Below are 18,255 nucleotides of genomic sequence, written 5' to 3' on the forward strand. Positions count from 1 at the left end.
ACATGTCTAAAACATTATGATAAAACCAACTCTTCTACAAATTTCCTCGTCCATTTGTGTTCCCTGTTTTGGATTCATTGTCCCACTTTTTCATTCACTGCCAAAGTAGAAACCAGTGAGTGATGCCAGACTCCTGTTACTCCCTCTGTTACCTACCCATTACCAAGTCCTATTCACCTCTCAGCTTTTCTGGTCTTGGGCTCCTCCTCTCTTTTCTGGCTTAGGCCGTCAGCATCTCCCACCCAGATCACTGCAAAGGTTCCCTTACCAACATCCTTGCCTCTGACTTTGGACCCGTCCATCTTTATGTCCCCATCTTCCTACATGTGGCAATTAGCAGTAATTATTCCAACGTATATATGATGAGGTCATTCCCCTCCTCATTTGCCGCCCAAAGAGAATCTAAACTCATTAGAACAAATACGTTTGTCCACATAAAGCTTTCCACGTCTGGTCTTGCCTTACTGCCTTTCTGTTCTCACTAACACTTCCCCATTTATATTTTTCTCTCCAGTTCTCACACACTTTTGTCCTTTCCAAAATGATCATCTTACTGCTATGGAAACACTTTCCTATCTTTTCCTCTTGGCAAATTTCTATTTGTCTTCAATATCTCTTTGCTAAAGCCATTCCTGATGTCTTTAATAGGGATTATTCTCTTTCGTTTCCATTGCAGGAAAACATACTTCCATTATGCGAACTACTATTGTAATCAAATTGTTTATAGCTATATCTTCCCACGAGTAAGGAGCTCCTTGAGGGTACTGTAGTGCCTTTTCATTTTGTATCCCCTGGTCCTCGCACTATGAATATGTGGAATGAATGACTGAAACCAATATTTACAGTGACAAGAAAGTGGAAAGTTTAGAAGCCATAAAGGCACTGAACAAAACGGCCATCAGGGCTCAGAGCTTCTGCCACTGCCAAAACCACTAGGCAGCGTCGATACCCGTCTAAAGCCGACCAATCGACAGGTGAAGTGGCTCCGACAGGACAGTTGGTACTCACCTTCTGATGAAGAGAAAGGACCATATGTGGGAAACTTGCAAACTGGAAAAGCACAAAGAAAATGAGCTGACTCGAGAGGTGCTGCCACAGGAGTTGGCTCGTGCCCCCATCGTCAAACTTCTCCTCGGTCTCGGACCGCTCCATGGCATAGACCACCAGATCCACCAACTGGTCCTCCAGCACAGGGCAACGCTGCTTGTGCTGTAGGGCAGAGATTAGATACAGTATTCCAAAAGCCTCCCGGTTAGTTTCAGAAGTTTACCGGTTAATGGGCATTAATTGTAACAAGAGGCTGAGAAGCATGGAATGAAGTTGAACTTAGAAAGTTAAGGTTAGGTTTAGTCTATTAAAGCTGCATCACGTTACATTATCATAGAGGATGAGTTCCATTACAAAGATTATTTTTCAGATCTCACACAAAACAGACTTCCTATTCACTTTTAACTTTTACTACAGACATCAGACATCACTGCTTCAATTTGACAAAGGGTACTGCAAGGCAGAAAATTTAGTTATTTATCCTTTGAAAAAAAGATAATTTAAAAAGCATAGGAAATGAGGATAGTAGTATTAATTTTCTATTCTAACTCAAAATAGAAGAACCCCGAATTTCCAAGAATCAAATATCGTGAGGAGAACAAACAAGGCAGTGAGAATCTATGTATTTTAAAGCAACCACCACAAGTTTACAGTACCTTTACACACAGAGATATATCTAAATAGCTGCCAGATTACACTCAGTATCTGTTTTTCGGTGTGTGGTATTGATCCTGATATTGAAATGGAAACTTCCTCTACTGAATAACCGACCTCAAAGTTAATCTCTGCTCTTCCTTCTTAAAAGCCAAACATAATGCAGCTTTAATTTCAAATTAGACTATTTTAAAATCTAAAACAAGAAAAAGAATTGAATTTAAACACTAAAATGAAAATGCAACTTCCCTTTCTAGAGGCAAAAAGATTTATGCTTTTAAAGTGATTTAAAAAATATGCTTTTACCAAAAGAAATATGTTAAGCCATATTTTAAGCCATTTTCATATTTCTTTTATAAAATATGTTATATGACTTAATAGCCAGGCAGTTGGAAGCCTTTCTAGTGAATACAATTACTAATACAGATGCTTTCCTTCTAAGCTTTAGATGTGATTATTAGTCTTTTGCCATGAAAAAGGGATATGATTTCTTTAAATTTAGGGAAAAAATGCAAAATGGGGACGGATTTGGGAAAAAAACAAAACATAATGAATAGCATCCCCTCTTTTGCATGCTCTTTGCCAGCTCCAAACTTGTAAAGCTCCAATATAGCTGCACTTTCTTAAAGCATGCAAATAAAACAAACATCTATCCGAAACAGTAAGCATCAATGGTTGTTTCATATTTTTTCCAAAACACAATGCCATGATCACAGTTCAACCACATTACAGGTTTACAAATAGCAATATTAACACCACCAGTTGGGACTACAGTACTTTCCCTCCAAATGTAATTATCATTATGAAGCAGAGCAAAGTGCAACAGACAACACTACGAACTATTTCTTAAATCAGCATGCAAAACTACTGTGTACAGGGCTTGAAATTCACTAGTTCTGCCAACCACCAACAACCTAAGGAATGTGTCAGACAACACAAATTTAGAGTGAAATCATTCAAAGTATACAAGAGTCAGAAAAATTTGTGAAAAGAAGTAAAGCCAGGATTTCCAGTAGGAATTTTTCATTACTGATGGGAATTTCCTTCTAGTTTGGAAACTAACCAATTTGTCATCTACTCCTCCATCCATGATGGTCTTCCATCAGTCTGCTTCGGGGAAAAAAGAGCAAACTAAATAAAATTGGTTTTTAGCACCTGAGTCATTTTGGAGTTTCCCTTTTTAGTATTAGCTGTGTGTCTTTAAAAAACCAGACTTTTACCTACATATTTTTAGGGTGTAGTAATAGTCATACAGTTAATGACTTAAAGAGGAAAACCAAAAATATTAAGATTTTGACAAAGTAAGAACAACTAGGAAATTTACAGTTAAAGCTGACGATCTTTCAATACATACCACAATTCAAATTCCCTCTAAGTTTTCTGTTAAGAATTAAATCAGCCTGGAATCTCTATGACATCTAATGCCCTGGCGTCTGAGTGTGCCAGAACATTTATCAGGATTAACTCTGTGTTTCCCAGGTGTTTTGATGAAAGCCAAGGATATTTCTCAAACCAAGTTTCAAGATAGGTTAGTTCCTCTGTTTATTTGCCAATTTTATTAATACAAAAAAAAAAAAAAAAAAAAAAAAAAAAAAACCCCTGTTGAAATATAAAATGATCTACACTAACTACTTTAGAATAGTAAGTTTGGCTTTAGTTTTCATTACTAAAAAATAAGTACATTAAAATTAATACTCTCCACCATGTATATTATTTTACAAAGTGGAACAAATGAAAATTTGTAAAGCAGTTTAATGATCTGATAAAGATTATCAATCACTAGGCTATGATACTTCTGTAAGCCAATGGATGCTCTATGGCTGTTCACAACATGCTTTCTGAAAGCTTATGTAAATTTAATCCTTCGAGATCTAGGCATTTAGTTGAATTAGCTAGTTTATATATTTACATGAATATTTAGTTAAAACTTGTTTTAACATTAAGAATCTAAGTTCAATATTTTACCATTTCAATTTCTGCATGATAGTTCAAACTGTATTGGAAACTTATTTAAAATGTTCAGCTTTGGTAAAAGCTAAAAAGGAGGCACAAGGCATTAATAGAAATACTAACATTGACCTCCACTCATGCCCCTGATTCTTTCCCACCACTATTTCAAGTGGAAAATGATAATGCTTTTCAGTCCAAGTAACCATATCCTAGATTAAGTGGCCCCTGACCCTTTTGATGTAACAGTTCTGGTACTGCTTTTGTGGCAAAATTTTAACATATTGTACTTAGGTGGGCTTAAGTTAATTTCAAACCATTATTTCAGTGCTAGAAATCAATTTTAGAGCAATACCTATTCAGGACAAGTTGGGAAGAAAAATCCCTTTGTACGTTATTTATCATATTCTCTGCCAATCAGCCCTATGCCAGTTAATACCACTTTCAATGGTGCCTTTCAAAGATAATTGAGTGATTGGTCTATCACTGTCTCAGGGTGGCCAGAGTTCACACACCACCACATAAGAGCTTGAGGGGTGTATCTGTTATATGATGTTCTTCTTGGGCAGAAAGAACATGAAGCTGTGTGAACATATAAAACAGGATTCTTCCACTGGGAACACTCCACCTTGCTGGTCACAGAACTGGGCTATTTACGACTTTTTGAATGTGACCAACTTTAGGATAAAATATAGCCCAATTCCTACTGGAAAATGCAATATGGACAGCTCTTAAAAAGTTTCAAGCTTTGAGTAAATTATTGCATTGCTAGAGAAAGGACAAGAAAGTATAGTGCAGGATATAGTTCTGTAATGATAAAAGATGTGATAAGATAACTTGTTTATTTTTAATCATATGCCTTATACTTTGTATTCTCACTTTCTACTCTACTTTCCAGGTGGTAAAATTAATATATCAAGTCAGTTCAGCATATATCTTCCATCTACAAGTCCATTCACTACAGAGTTTTGTACCAAACAATTACTGATGAATTGTGAACTTTTGACAATGTTTACAGTGGGACCAATACTAATAATGTTCTGTCAGCATTTCCATTATAAACTTTATTTTTTACGGATTTATGTCTTAGTCATAAACTTTTTTTAGGTTGAAACTTGTTATTAAAATAATCAAATCAGAAATACTCTTCTATGAATTGTTTTGTCAATTTCTAGTCTGAGAAGAGCTGCATCCCAAGAGAAAAAAGCTAATGATAGCCAAGGCTATCTGGGGGAAGGTACTCGCAGCTCAAATGACCATGGGTACATTTATCCACCAAACTGTAAAAAAAAAAATTGAGTCAAGTATGACTTAAAGTTCATTGCAAAAATTAGTTTTAAGACATAGCATGAAGCATTCTTTCAAAGTTGGCTGAATACTTACCTCTAACTCAAGTGAAAGCTGATCAGAAATAATGACTTGCTATTTAAGATGTTAAATTGACAGATTGTGTGAAGTGACTGTCAGGTACTGTAGTGTGAGGCAGTTCAGTTTCACATGAACATAGGCTTGTCCAAACAAGGAAACTTGGTAAATTTTTCAGAAGAAAAAACTTAAAATAATAAAAGAGATACTGCTACTAGGGTGAGGTTTGGCATGCAAAGTTTCAACACTGAGCAAGTTTTATGGCCAAGCTATATGTCCTTAAAAATAGGGCTTTATAAATGGAAGCACTGGCACAACCTTCACTATAGTATTGCAAACAGTAACGCTATTTTATGTAACCTAGACAAGAACGTCTTTTTAAAATCAAAAAGCTGGTCTATTTTAATATGTTGGGCTCAAAAATTTTTAACAAAAATAATTGGAACCACTATTTTGCTTAAAATCTCAAAGGTGAAAAGTCCTGGAACAGACTTGGGACTGTATAAGAGTTTGGTTCGTAAAGTTTGGCCATAGTGTTTTTCTCCCACCACAGGTGAGCTTCAATTGCAAGGAGCCCACTCTAGGAGGAGGACACTTCTGGCAAAGACTGACAAAGAAGGGTGTTTGTCAAGCAGGTGTGGGGTCACCTAAGAGTGTGACATTTCTTAGTCAATCCCCATGTTTCCAAAAAAACCTTCCCTGCATAAAGTTTACCACTCCAACTTTTAAAATAACGTATCTCTAGTAAAGTGCTTTTCCCTCTTTTTTGTTTTGTTTTTAATTTGTTTTTGTTTTAAGGCAAAGCAATGTAAATAGTTTTATAGATGTTATTTATTTATGTTTTAATAATCCGGAAAGATAAAGGCCACCACAAATCTTTCCATGTCTGAAAATTCCACAAGGCGAGCTTTAGCCCTAAAGTATAAAAAAAGAAAAAAAAAAAAAAAAAGGAAAATGGAGTGGGAAGGAAAAACCACCCATCAAAAAGTGACAGGTGTTATTGTGTGCCAGGTGTTGTCTCTTTTTGTTAAAAAAAAAAAAAAAAAGGAAAAAAGAAAAAAGAAAAAAAAAGAATATAAAAAAACAAACACCAAAAACCAAAACCAAAAACAATCCACCAAAAACAACTCTCATATCCCAAGAAGAAATTCGTTTTAGTGGCCTTGGTCTCAGCATGGTCCTGCCAATTTCAAGCCCCGACCATACATGTATTCTCTAAATGGAATCAGTGGCTACAAAGCGGCCAGCGTATCGTTAGTCACAATACAACAGTAAGGTTGTGAACATACCTGAGCAATGTTCAAGGTCTAGAGCATTGGAGGATGGGCAGGACAAGACAGGACAGAACAAAAATAAAGGAAGAAAAAAAGAAAAGACAAAACAGTGACTATGAGGCCAGCCTCAAGGAACCCAGAGTCAGCACAAACCCTCCCACATGTTAAACCACCAAAAACAAACATACACCAAAAAGGGGGGAAAAAATCAGCAGCCAGGCCACGCTGAAGATACCAAGGGTTATAAAAATAGGCACCCAAACAACAAAAAAGTCAAAAATTATGGTTAAGTCATGTGTAGGTTTCTCTGGCAAAAGGTATACTTGAAACTGGCCTTATAGAAAAAAAAGCAATGCAAAATAAACCAACTTTTAAAATATCTCCTTTTTAATTTAAACATTTTTAAAGCAATATATAAATGATAGGAACAATTCATTGTTTAATAAACCACATATTAAAAAAAAAAAAAATCACCAAATAGTTCTTAACTGTTTTGCTCAGTTAGCTCTAGCAAAGAAAAGAGAAAAGAATAGTGCAGATTCTATGCAGAATTTACTAGGTTTCCAGCATAGTACAGTACCTGCTTATTTAAACCTAGCATATTGCAGACCATATCCCTGGAATAAGGCTGCTCCAATACATATCTCAACAAAGCAGTCTGTGGTTCAAACAGATCCTTTAAAGAAAATAAAAAAAATTATTGCTTCAAGATCAAAGTAAATGTTAATTCAAATAATTTGAAATTGGGATAAAAAAAATCCACTAAAGGCACTTGTTACCTTCATACAGTAGGCAGTATCTAGTGGAAAAAAATCATAGGATTTTAGTGCTTACAGTTAATCTGACCCCACCCCTCATTTCATAGGTGATAAAACTGAGATGAAGGGACTTGCCCAAGGTCATACAGAGGCTAAATTTTGAAATGACTTCAGTTACAGTCACATGAAAGTCTTAAGCATCACTGTAAGGAAAGAATCTTCTGCTCAGAAATCTAACCAAAGGAATGGAGGCAGTTTCCAATCACTTTCATAGTGTTAATATAAACACTACTTCCAAATTTGGAGGAAAATGACTTGATAGTAAAGGGGTTAAGAGTGTAGATTCTGGAATCAGATTGTCTGAGTTCAAATACTGACTCTACCATTTCCTAAACAAGGGGCCTTAGCCAAACTGCTACCCCACTCTGTCTCAGTTGCATCATATGTATAATGGAGACACTAAGACGATAGTCAAGAATAAGGGTTATTGCAAAAAAGTTCTTAGTGCTGGGCATACAGTAAGTGCATAAGTTATTTATCTATTTTCAATATCATTGCTCTCATGGTAACTATAAATTCCATGTAGTTTACCACTCTTTCACATTCCAAAGTTTGCTGACTAATAATATGCCGAGAACTCAGAATTGTGACCTTAGTTTCACTATTCACTCTCCTCACTTCTGAGCAAGTTTCCTAATCGCTCTGTACATCATTTTTGACACGAAACATTTACATGAAAAATATCTAGTCTTCCCCATACCCTGCTCTATAACCATTTCAACCATACTATAATGAATCTATCAAATTTCAGTATAGTGTTGTATCTGTATGTCATGCTTCATTTTATTGATACTTATAGATTTTTTTCCTTTGAGAATACTCTATTTCACTTTTGTCCTTTCCATCCCCTCTTTAAAAAATCTAACAAAAGTCAGGGCACCTGGCTGGCTCAGTCAGAAGAGCATCTGACTCTTGATCTTAGGGTTGTGAGTTCAAGCCCCATGTTGGGTGTAGAGATTACTTAAAGAAACTTAAAAAAATAAAAATAAAAAATCTAACAAAGGAGAGGCTCACTCTTCGAATTTTAAGAACCACACAAATTCATTTTTGGTCCTCACTTTGTAAAGGAAGAATAAAAACAAGGATTCTACTTAAAGATTCAGTTTTCTTAGTCTATGTGCTTTGTCCACTGGAGCATAAACATCCACAATATCAAAAACCACAGGGAATAATTGGATACTAGAATCACATGATAAACCACAATTTTTCATTAAATATGTACTTCTTCAGCCTATGAAGAGATAATTTAGCACAACACATCAAATAATCCAGGATGAAGGCTGTTAGATGGATCGAAAATTCCATTATATTTATCTACATACCTTATCATATGGCAAGAGGCCTTTCAAAGGAAAACGAAGAGTTGCAGGATCCAATTTCCACGAGTTACAAATGGCTCCCGAGTTATTTACAACTGGCAGAAGGCTGCAGCGGCCTGTATGTATTACAAAAAAAATGTTTTTAAGTAAACATGAACACAGAAATGCCTGGTCCTTTGATCATTCTGTGAATATTTAATAAATATCTGGGCTGAATCAGACACTGATTGTAAAAAGCTTGTAGTTAAATTTCGGGAATTTTCTTTGATTATTTTTAGTCCAGATGGTCAAAGACCAATTGTACAGACATTCCAAATTCAAAAATGTTACATTTGTCCAAGTATCTAGGTTAGAGATAGCAAACTATAATCCGTGGGCCAGATGCAGCTTGCCGCCTGTTTTTGTAAAGTCTTACTGGAACACTGATGCTTTTGCACCACAATGACAGAGCCGAGGAGTTCCAACAGACTGAATGGTTCCTAAAGCCTAAAATATTTACTATATCACCATTTATAGAAAAAGTTTACAGATCTCTAGTCTAGGGTCAACATGATTCACTTTACACATGATGTTCCTAGAGGCCTTAGATGTAGCATATGACCATCAACTCAGATACCCGACTGCCTAATGAATATTGTCACTTGGATGTCCCACAGGCACCTCAAGCTTAACACATCTTAAGTTGAACTCATCATGCTTCTCAAATCTGCACCACTTCTAGAATTCATTAAATGGTACCAATATCCACTCAGTTACAAAAGCTAGACGTCTGAGAACTACCTGTCTAGTGTCTGTTTGCTTTATTTTTGTATTTCCAATCTAGAATAGCACCTGACTCACAAGAAGTGCTGAAAATTTGGTCATCAACTAAATAATGGTCTATATACCCAAACACTGCTGCGGACTACACAAATTGCCAAATCACATGATTATTTTTAAAAGAAAATTCTGAGGGGTGCCTGGGTGGCTAAGTCAGTTAAATGTCCTACTCTTGGTTTCAGGTTAGGTCATGATCTCAGGGTTGTGAGATCAAGTCCTGCATCAGGCTCAGTGCTGATAGTGGAGACTGCTTCAGATTCTCTTTCTCTGCCCCTCCCCTGCTCTCTCTCTTTTTCTCAAAAAGAACAATCTAAGGAAAAAATAAATAAAAAAATTCCGAGAGTCTAACAAAACATGAAAAAATGAAAAACAAAAGAAATGAAGTATAGAACAAAAGTGTGAATTGGAATGGGCTGAAAGAACCTGATAGTCTTGTGTACTATGGCCTCAGAGGGACAGATCGGATGAGACTTCTAGTTGCCTGGAGATTCCATGGGGCTTTACTAGCTCTAATAAAAGTTCCCTCTTTTCACCAGGAAAAACATCTTCTAGAATGATTCCACCTGAAGCTTAGACCTAGTCCAGACACCTGTGTTTTCCTCCCTACACTCAACACAAAAAGTACCTGAAAACAAGGAAATGGCTATTATTAAGCTTCTACAGAATTATCAAAATAACAAACCACTAGGACATGTGTAAGGTACATCTGCAAATTTTGTTCAGTAGCTGACTAAAAACCAGGTATTATTTAGTGTAGTTTAAATTATAATCCTACCACAAATGGAGTTTATCCTTGCTGTGGGCCTGAAGGTATCCACAAAGTCTGATACCAAGTTTCCAAGTAACTAAAAACAAAACAAAAACAAGTACAAAAATAAAATCAAGACTGCTCTGAATATAACCATCATTTATATAAAATGAGACAATATGTTAAGATTTAATACAATACCTAGCATATAAAAATGACTCAAAAGTTAGTCCTCTTATACTTCCTTACAAAGAATTACTTCCCAGTTCATCTGTCCCTGAATTAAGCCAAATCATACCACCATGTCCTTAGCTATTTGATGAAGCTGGTATATTTTAACACATGATATAGAAACTGTCTCAAGAAGATAGCAGAAAAATAAAACAAATACATTATAATGATAAAAAAAAAAGCACATTTTATCTCAGGAAAAAAGTGACCATTTTGAAAATAAGCACACAAAAATTAGATTAATATAACGGGAGGGGTTGTGGGAGGGGGGATGGGCTAAATGGGTAAGGGCACTAAGGAATCTACTCTTGAAATCATTGTTGCACTATATGCTAACTAATTTGGATGTAAATTTTTAAAAAAATAAGTAAAAAAACCCACAAAAATTAGATTAATATAACTATTTTTGATCAAAATTTCTATTAAAAAATATAGAAAATATCAGATTTACCCAGTGTGGAAGTTTTCCCTCAGGATATAGTTTCCTGATCTCTGTGACTGCAAAATAGGCTGGTAATAGACAGGCATTTCTTTCCAAGATATATGCTATAACCTAAGAAAAATAAAAGAACAATGTTATTGTTCTTGATTAGTTCCACAGATAAGCCCTTTATATGCAACAGTGGCAACAAGAACAAAGATATTAAAAGCAAGGATATGATATTATGGGTTTAATGGGCTTACACTATAGCATAAAAGAATTCATTTATACGTGAAGAATCTCTAAAAATGAAGATTAATGGACAATGAAATGGATGTTAGTAAATAACCTTGCTTTAAATATTGGTAGCCTCTAAGAGGAAAGCAACAGATCAAAGTAACAACTCTTGCAACATTAGTCACTAAGCACAAAGATCTTTCAGTGGTCCACAGGCTATGGTCTTGTAACAGCTGAAAATACTTTAAGTCTATATTGTTTTCATAATTAAAAGCTATGACTTAATTAAAATTTTCATTAGAAATACAATAAAAGTAACATACATTTTAATCATATCATAAAAATATAATAAACAGTAAAACTAGAAGTGATTTTTGTAGAAGTACCCAAATGGAACAGTTCACAAACTACCATATGTTTTAAAGGCACAGATCTATATAAAAATAGACTTTTTTGAGATTATGATCAATGAATTGCAAACATGTCCTAAATTACCTCTCTTGCTGCTAGAAGCTGCTGTACAACAGCTGAGCTCACTGTATTGGGAATTGTCAAGATTTTCTCCAAAATCACTTTTAAGAGATCTCGAACACCCTGATATAAGAAAAAACTCATAGGTTAAAACTAAGTAGTGCCCCCCGTGCTAGGTTAAAACACCTAAAAATTTCAACATCACATAATCAGAAAAAAATGTTACCTTCAATGTCACATTTTCAATTTTTCTGAATCAGAGCTAACATTTAAGTCCCTAACATTAACCCAAGAGAAGAGTCATGTTGCAAAACAGAATTCTAAAGAATGTCCTACAATATGAATGAACAAAGAAAGTCACTTACAAATAAAAATCAGTCCACACTCTGCTAAGTTTTTCGGACCCTCACAACATTACTACACTTTCTATTATTATGAGAGTCCAAAAAGTTTAATTTGAGCTTACAAAAATATATTTAAATAGAACTCGAAAACACTCTGAGACATGGGCCATAATATTAAATTTTCTGGCAGGTGATCCCTTCTGCTTACTCGCTTTGTCGTATTCTAACTTTACTCCCCCTTCTCATCTATCACATACCTAATCACTCAAACTTATCCAATAAGGCTATTCTGTTAATTGGTCATCTCCTATCTATTACTAGTTGCCTTATTTCAGAGCAGAATCAGATATATAGAGAAAAAATTTCATTTAACATGCACTTATTGAGTATAAACTGTGTGATCAGTCTTGCAAAAAAGAGACAAAACATACACATGAAAGAAATTAGAAAAAAAATTATAAGGCATCCTACAAATTAGAAAGCAAAAACTCCATTGTTTCTCGGCTTTTTGGCTAAGATCAAGTGAAGAAAGCAAAAACTCCAAGTAAACCTGCTAAGGAAAGTGAAGTGTAAGTAAAGAGAAAATTAAAAAAAGAAAGAAAGAAATAAAAAAGTTTCTTAGAATTAATTTTGTATGAAATCATGATGCAGATCAATAATTAGGCAGTTTAAGTCATTTCTGATTAGAGAAAATACAGATAATACAGATAAAGCCTAGGGTCAGACAATGGCAATCCTTTCAAAAAGGACAATAACAAAGGTAGTCTGAATGGAGGAGAATGGTGTTTGCAGCAAGGGAGACCCTGAGTTGTATTACGAGACACAGTGAGAGTGTGTGCTGTTATTCTGGGTCAAGAGAAGAGCGCTGAAGCATATATGGTCAAAGGAGGTCAAAGCAGAGGTGAAACAGGGCTTGCTCCCTTTAGCAGCTGATGACTACATCCCTTCATGGTTTCACATGCCCCTGCTCTGTGCTCTTTCATTTGAAAGGGGCGCAACATTGTAAGATCTGTGACATGAAAAGGCAACAGAATCTGCTGGTGACTTCCCTACTCATCATATATATTAGGACTGGAATTTTTAAGAATGTTGGGAGGAGAGGGCTGCCTGGGTGGCTCAGTCGGTTAAGCGGCCGACTTCGGCTCAGGTCATGATCTCGCGGTCCGTGAGTTCGAGCCCCGCGTCGAGCTCTGTGCTGACAGCTCAGAGCCTGGAGCCTGCTTCGGATTCTGTGTCTCCCTCTCTCTCTCTGGCCCTCCCCTGCTCATGCTCTGTCTCTCTCTCTGTCAAAAATAAATAAACATTAAAAAAAATTTTTTTTTTAATTTAAAAATAAAAAGAATGTTGGGAGGAGAGCAGAGAAGCTATGGGAAACACTGAGCAATTTTAAGTTCCTTTAGGAAATACAACAAAAAATAAATGCTTCCATTTCATTTATTCCATCTGAAATTAAGATCTACACACTAAAAATCAATCATGTCTGAAAGTGATTACTTTTTATAATTAGGAAAAAATACCTTGTAATCCACTCCCCCAATTATTTTCCGAACTAGTTTAAATGTTAAGGCCCAAAGCTGCGTTCTTTCCCATTCCAGTGTGTCAGAGTTTATCAGGGATTCACAAACCATCCTAGAAAATAAGAATACCCATTCCAGTTACATAACAGAATTTTTCAAATTCTCTAACAGCCAAGGTCTGTGTATTCTGTGTATTTATCATAGCGTTTCTGCGAAAGGAACATTACTTTTCAAACGTACTTTAAAAAATTATGTACATTTTTTTCACTTAAGTGAAAGACAGAACACAAAACTGAACACGATAATATTGTGTATATTCTTGCTAGACAGAAATCTACCAGAAACTATAGATGAAATGCTTACCATCTATCAGTTTGCGGTAGATTGTATTTTTCCAAGATGACTGAAACAAGATTTTCAATCCCACACGCTCTTTTAAAGTGTGACACTGACACTACTCCCATGAAGAGGTGGGAGAAGGGTCTACACTCTCTTCCCTAAAATCTGGGCAGGCCTAAGATTATGGCAAAAGGGGCGCTTATGACATCCAAGGCAAGGTAATGTAGCTTCTGTCTAGCCTTCTTTTGAATGCTTGTGTTGGGTGCCATCATGCTGTGAGAAAGTCCAGATCACAAGGAGAGGGCATGTGTAGATTCCAGATGATAGCCCCAGCTAGAGTCTCAGATAACAGCCAGGCATCAACCACCAGACATGAATGGGGAAACCTTTGTGATAACTATAGCCATAGCTACCATCCGACTGCAATCTCAAGATCCTGAGAAAAACTGCCTACTGAACTCAGTCAATCACTGCAACCATGAGTGTTAATAAGAGGATTATTATTGTTTTAAGTCACAATGTGTTCATGTAGTTCATTGTGCAGGAAAAGTTAAGTGATCCTAGCTCCTGAGTTGAAAGGCAAAGCCCGCCTGGTTTTGAGCTTTTATGTACACAATTCTAAGAATACTATATGCTAGAAACTAAAACCTGACGTTTTATGAAGGATTACTTGTTGAGCCTAACCTCCTTTTTCATTCTTTTACTCTATTATAACAACCTGGATCAATTTCCAAATATTAATAAAAAAAAACTCTTTGGATTGCTCTATCAGTGAACATACCTGGGTGGAAGGAGACCAGTCTCCACTGCCATCGCTAAGCAGTCATAAAGAAAAGAAATTCTTTTAGGACTATGCTGGCCATGAATAAATTTAACAATCCACTGGATGCACTGTTCATGAGATTCCTGGAAAATTAAAAAATGATTATATTTTAGGTCCAAAGTGATATTTTATATATAGCCATATACAGAGCTAACAAATAGCTAATATACCTGGGAGTATATCAAGACTATGAATGAAATACTCCACTATAAACATTCATGAATGAAAACAATTAAAAAAAAAAGACAAAATGAAAAAATTCAGATTTAGTATTTCAGTCATATTAAACTTAAAATCAATACAATTCTATAGATTAAATTCCCACTATTTTTATTACATGAGACTGCCAGAGGGAGTAAGATTTTCTTAGTATTTTCATGGTCAGTAGAAAGCGCTAACAAAGACTGTGTACTGTGTAAGAAATTGTAAGCAATGCCCTTAATGGCAGATATAAACATTCCTGTCATTGGGCTGGGGGAGGGGGGTGGGGTGGGGATCCACTGTGAGTCAGTATATCAGCCTCATGAGAATTGTGTGAAATCTAATCCCTAAGAGCCTAATTATGAATCCAATGACATATCAAATTTCTAGACTTGTATAACCTGATACCAAAATGTAGTACCCATATCAGTTTGTCTTCTAGGATACCCTCAAGAGGGACCTACATGTCCTCCTCTTCTGCACTACTACTGTCCCTCAAACACACTTCTATTGTTGAAAATATAATGATGATTTAGAAATATCTATTTTCTGGGGCGCCTGGGTGGCTCAGTTGGTTAAGCGGCCGACTTCGGCTCAGGTCACGATCTCGCAGTCCATGAGTTCGAGCCCCGCGTCGGGCTCTGTGCTGACAGCTCAGAGCCTGGAGCCTGTTTCAGATTCTGTGTCTCCCTCTCTCTGACCCTCCCCCGTTCATGCTCTGTCTCTGTCTCAAAAATAAATAAATAAATAAAAAAAACGTTAAAAAAAAAAAAAAAGAAATATCTATTTTCTTCCTGGCTCCCCCATTAGAATATAAACTTCTTGAACACACAGGCCATCCTTAACCCAAATTAAAATAAAATGTTTAATAAATTATTTAAAAATTAAAATATGTTGAAAAGATGTTCGATATTAGAGAAATGCAAAATAAACCATGATGAGATATAATTTCTCCTGTTTTAGATTGGTAAACATCAAGAAACATTCATTAACACCCTCCTGTGAGGCTGGGAACAGGTACGCTTATTCTCCCCTTGCCTGGTATGACCCTTAGGAAAAGCTATTAGGCAATCTGTATAAAAATTATAAATAGACATACCCTCTAGCCTACCAATACTACTTTCAGGAATTTATTCTGCACAGTGTCCTATGCAGAATATTATTCATTTTAGTACTGTTTAAAGTATTGTTATTCATTTAGTATTGTTTAAATAACCTAAGAAATAACCTAAATGTCACTCAGTAGGAGACTGGTTAAATAAAGGAAGGTATAGTCATATAATGGATTATGCTACTGTATGAAAGGCAGAAGTAACTTTCAATGGATTAATGTAGAATTACTTTCGGAATTTAATAGTAAGAGGAAAAAAGGTGCTAATGAACAGTGTACACATTATATGAATGTTTTATAAAAATTGATTCTACATGTGTAAAATACTTCCAGAAGGCAACAAACTGGGGATACTGGCTGCTGACATGAAAAAGTAGGTGATTAAGTTAAGAAAGATAGAAGGCAGACTATTCGTAGGGTCCCCCTTTTTGGTACCTTTTGCATTTGGAGTCATATGAATATATTACCTATTAGAAAGTAATTAAAACATTTTTTTTTAAATGAATATATGCCGGGGCGCCTGGGTGGCTCAGTCAGTTGAGCATCCGACTCTTGATTTTGGCTCAGGTCATGATCTCAGGGTCAAGTAATCAAGTTTAGCATCGGGCTGTGTGCTGAGCACGGAGCCTGCTTAAGACACTCTCTCTCTGTCTCTTTCTCCCCCTCTGTCCCTCTGCCCCTCTCCTCCTCTCAGGGTCTCTAATAAAAAAAAAAAAAAATTAAAAAAAAGAGAATATATGCCATTATGTAACCCATGTTTGAGCAGCAAGTCTTATCACCAGTGGCTTAAATGGGAACGGTTCTCATTTTCCTACAAATAATTCACCATGAGAAGATAATACACTACTGGAACAGCAGCTCTTTAAGGATCACACATTTTGTCTTTTTCATGAACATATTTTCTGGTGACTGTTCTTTGTTACTAAGTTTTGCTGCTCCTTTCCTCATTTTTATTGTAATATCTTAGTATCTTTATTATAGTATCCTTATTGTGGCATTTTTTTGTACCTTTACTTTAGTATCTTTGATCATAGTACCTTTGTATCAATGCTTTGTAGCTCCTTTGTTGAGAAAATGAATGAAATTTGTATCTTTTACACTTCTACCACAGCTCTTTTCCCTTGCACCAAATAAATCAAAATAGGATGAAAATGGTTTTATATAATCTAACATGGGGTAGATTTTTAAAGACATCTCACACTGTGCTGTTATCAACTTGACTTCTCAGTACTGGTTCTCCACTAGAAGAATACAAATGGAAACAAATGGAAGCCCGAATATACAAATAAAAAGTATTGACAAACTTATTTCTCCCTTTCCAGAAATACCTTAACAGCAACAACAAAATAATGTAAAAAAGAAGGCATCAAAAATCATCAGCTGAATGTCGTAAAAATGCAGTGCTCACCTGAGAAAGACCACCCCAAAACTGTCTGAAGGCCCCCAAACAGCTAATTAGTTTTGTTTTTTCATCTTCAGGGGTGTCCATAAACATTCTAAAACACAAAAGTCAGATTATTTGCTACTAGTTCTAAAACAGTAATTCAACATAACCAGAATCTTATGGATCTTACATATCTCCAAGACAAACCAAAGTAAAATCTTACAAAAATACACTCATGTGAAAACACAAAAATCTGCCATGCATATATACTCACCCAGGAAAAGCCTCTTCTATAATTTCCGTTTTCTGTAAAAAACAAAAAGTAAACGATGTAAAACAAACAAAAGAAGAAGAAAAAAGGAGGGACCTCCTCGAGAAAAACACTACAATGTAACATAGGACAAATCAACTCAATCAGAGACACACACAAAATAACAATCCCGGCCTGGTCTGTCACGAAGGGTATTGTGGATTTCAAAGGCGACTTTGAAGTTGACAGCTGTTGGAGATTCCTAAACCCTTGCGGACCTGCACGGTGTCACAACAAAGGAGAGGAAGGGGACAGGTTGCCTGGGCCGGGTTCCTTGAGTCAGCCACCGAGTGTCCCCCTCGCCCGGCCACTGCCCTTTATCCCTGGTGGCTCCACTCACCACCACGTCCTCAAAAATGCTCTGCAGTTGCGTCTCCATTTGGACCATCGCCCCTGCCTTCCTAGGACGCCCAGCGAGCGGCCCGGGTTGACCCGAGCTCCGGGAATTGAGGGGCAGAGGGGCGGAGACGCCCGCCGGAAACCTGGGCTCTCAGGAGTCGCTTTCTCTAGCGCTCAGCGGAAAGGATCCCCTTTCGAGGCCCAGCAAACCGCAGGAGTCTGCCCGGAAGCCCGGAAGTGCCGGGTGCGTGCGGGTTATGAAACCTGCAGAAACCAGAGACCCAGCCAAATGTTCCGCCGGTGGAGAAGGCCGGCCTGCGAGCCAGACGAGAGCGCCCCCAAGTGGAGCTTTGAACCTAAGTACCCCGAGGCGTCGTCGGCTGCAGGTCGCCACCTCCCGGCTGGAGCGGGAGATGCTTCCGGCTCAGGGCTAGTGCTTTTGGCTCCTGGGAAGGAAAAAAGCTTGGAGCCCAGGGAACGGCAGCCAGCGAGAAATGCTCCTCCTGCAACCTAGGTGAACATGATGTCTGTCACCT

General features: G+C 36.7%; 1 protein-coding gene across 4 annotated transcripts in view; it reads right to left on the bottom strand.

The window, feature by feature from the left end:
• MED23 (mediator complex subunit 23) overlaps positions 1-17,938 on the bottom strand; it is a 45,828-nt gene extending 27,890 nt beyond the window's left edge. Inside the window, exons 1-12 of one of the 4 annotated variants that reach the window (XM_049654377.1) lie at positions 17,721-17,938; positions 17,345-17,376; positions 17,095-17,182; positions 14,333-14,457; positions 13,213-13,324; positions 11,376-11,474; positions 10,674-10,775; positions 10,019-10,088; positions 8,428-8,540; positions 6,868-6,963; positions 6,303-6,320; positions 1,009-1,209 (exon numbers count right to left, since the gene is read on the bottom strand). In XM_049654377.1, coding sequence (XP_049510334.1) covers positions 1,009-1,209; positions 6,303-6,320; positions 6,868-6,963; positions 8,428-8,540; positions 10,019-10,088; positions 10,674-10,775; positions 11,376-11,474; positions 13,213-13,324; positions 14,333-14,457; positions 17,095-17,182; positions 17,345-17,376; positions 17,721-17,768 — 1,104 coding nt within the window. In that variant the 5' untranslated portion in view covers positions 17,769-17,938. The other 3 variants (XM_049654378.1, XM_049654380.1, XM_049654379.1) reach the window with 3 other exon arrangements.
• Between the last annotated feature and the right edge of the window lie 317 nt (positions 17,939-18,255).

This window comes from Panthera uncia (genome assembly GCF_023721935.1).
Source record: "Panthera uncia isolate 11264 chromosome B2 unlocalized genomic scaffold, Puncia_PCG_1.0 HiC_scaffold_24, whole genome shotgun sequence".
Taxonomy (NCBI): domain Eukaryota; kingdom Metazoa; phylum Chordata; class Mammalia; order Carnivora; family Felidae; genus Panthera; species Panthera uncia.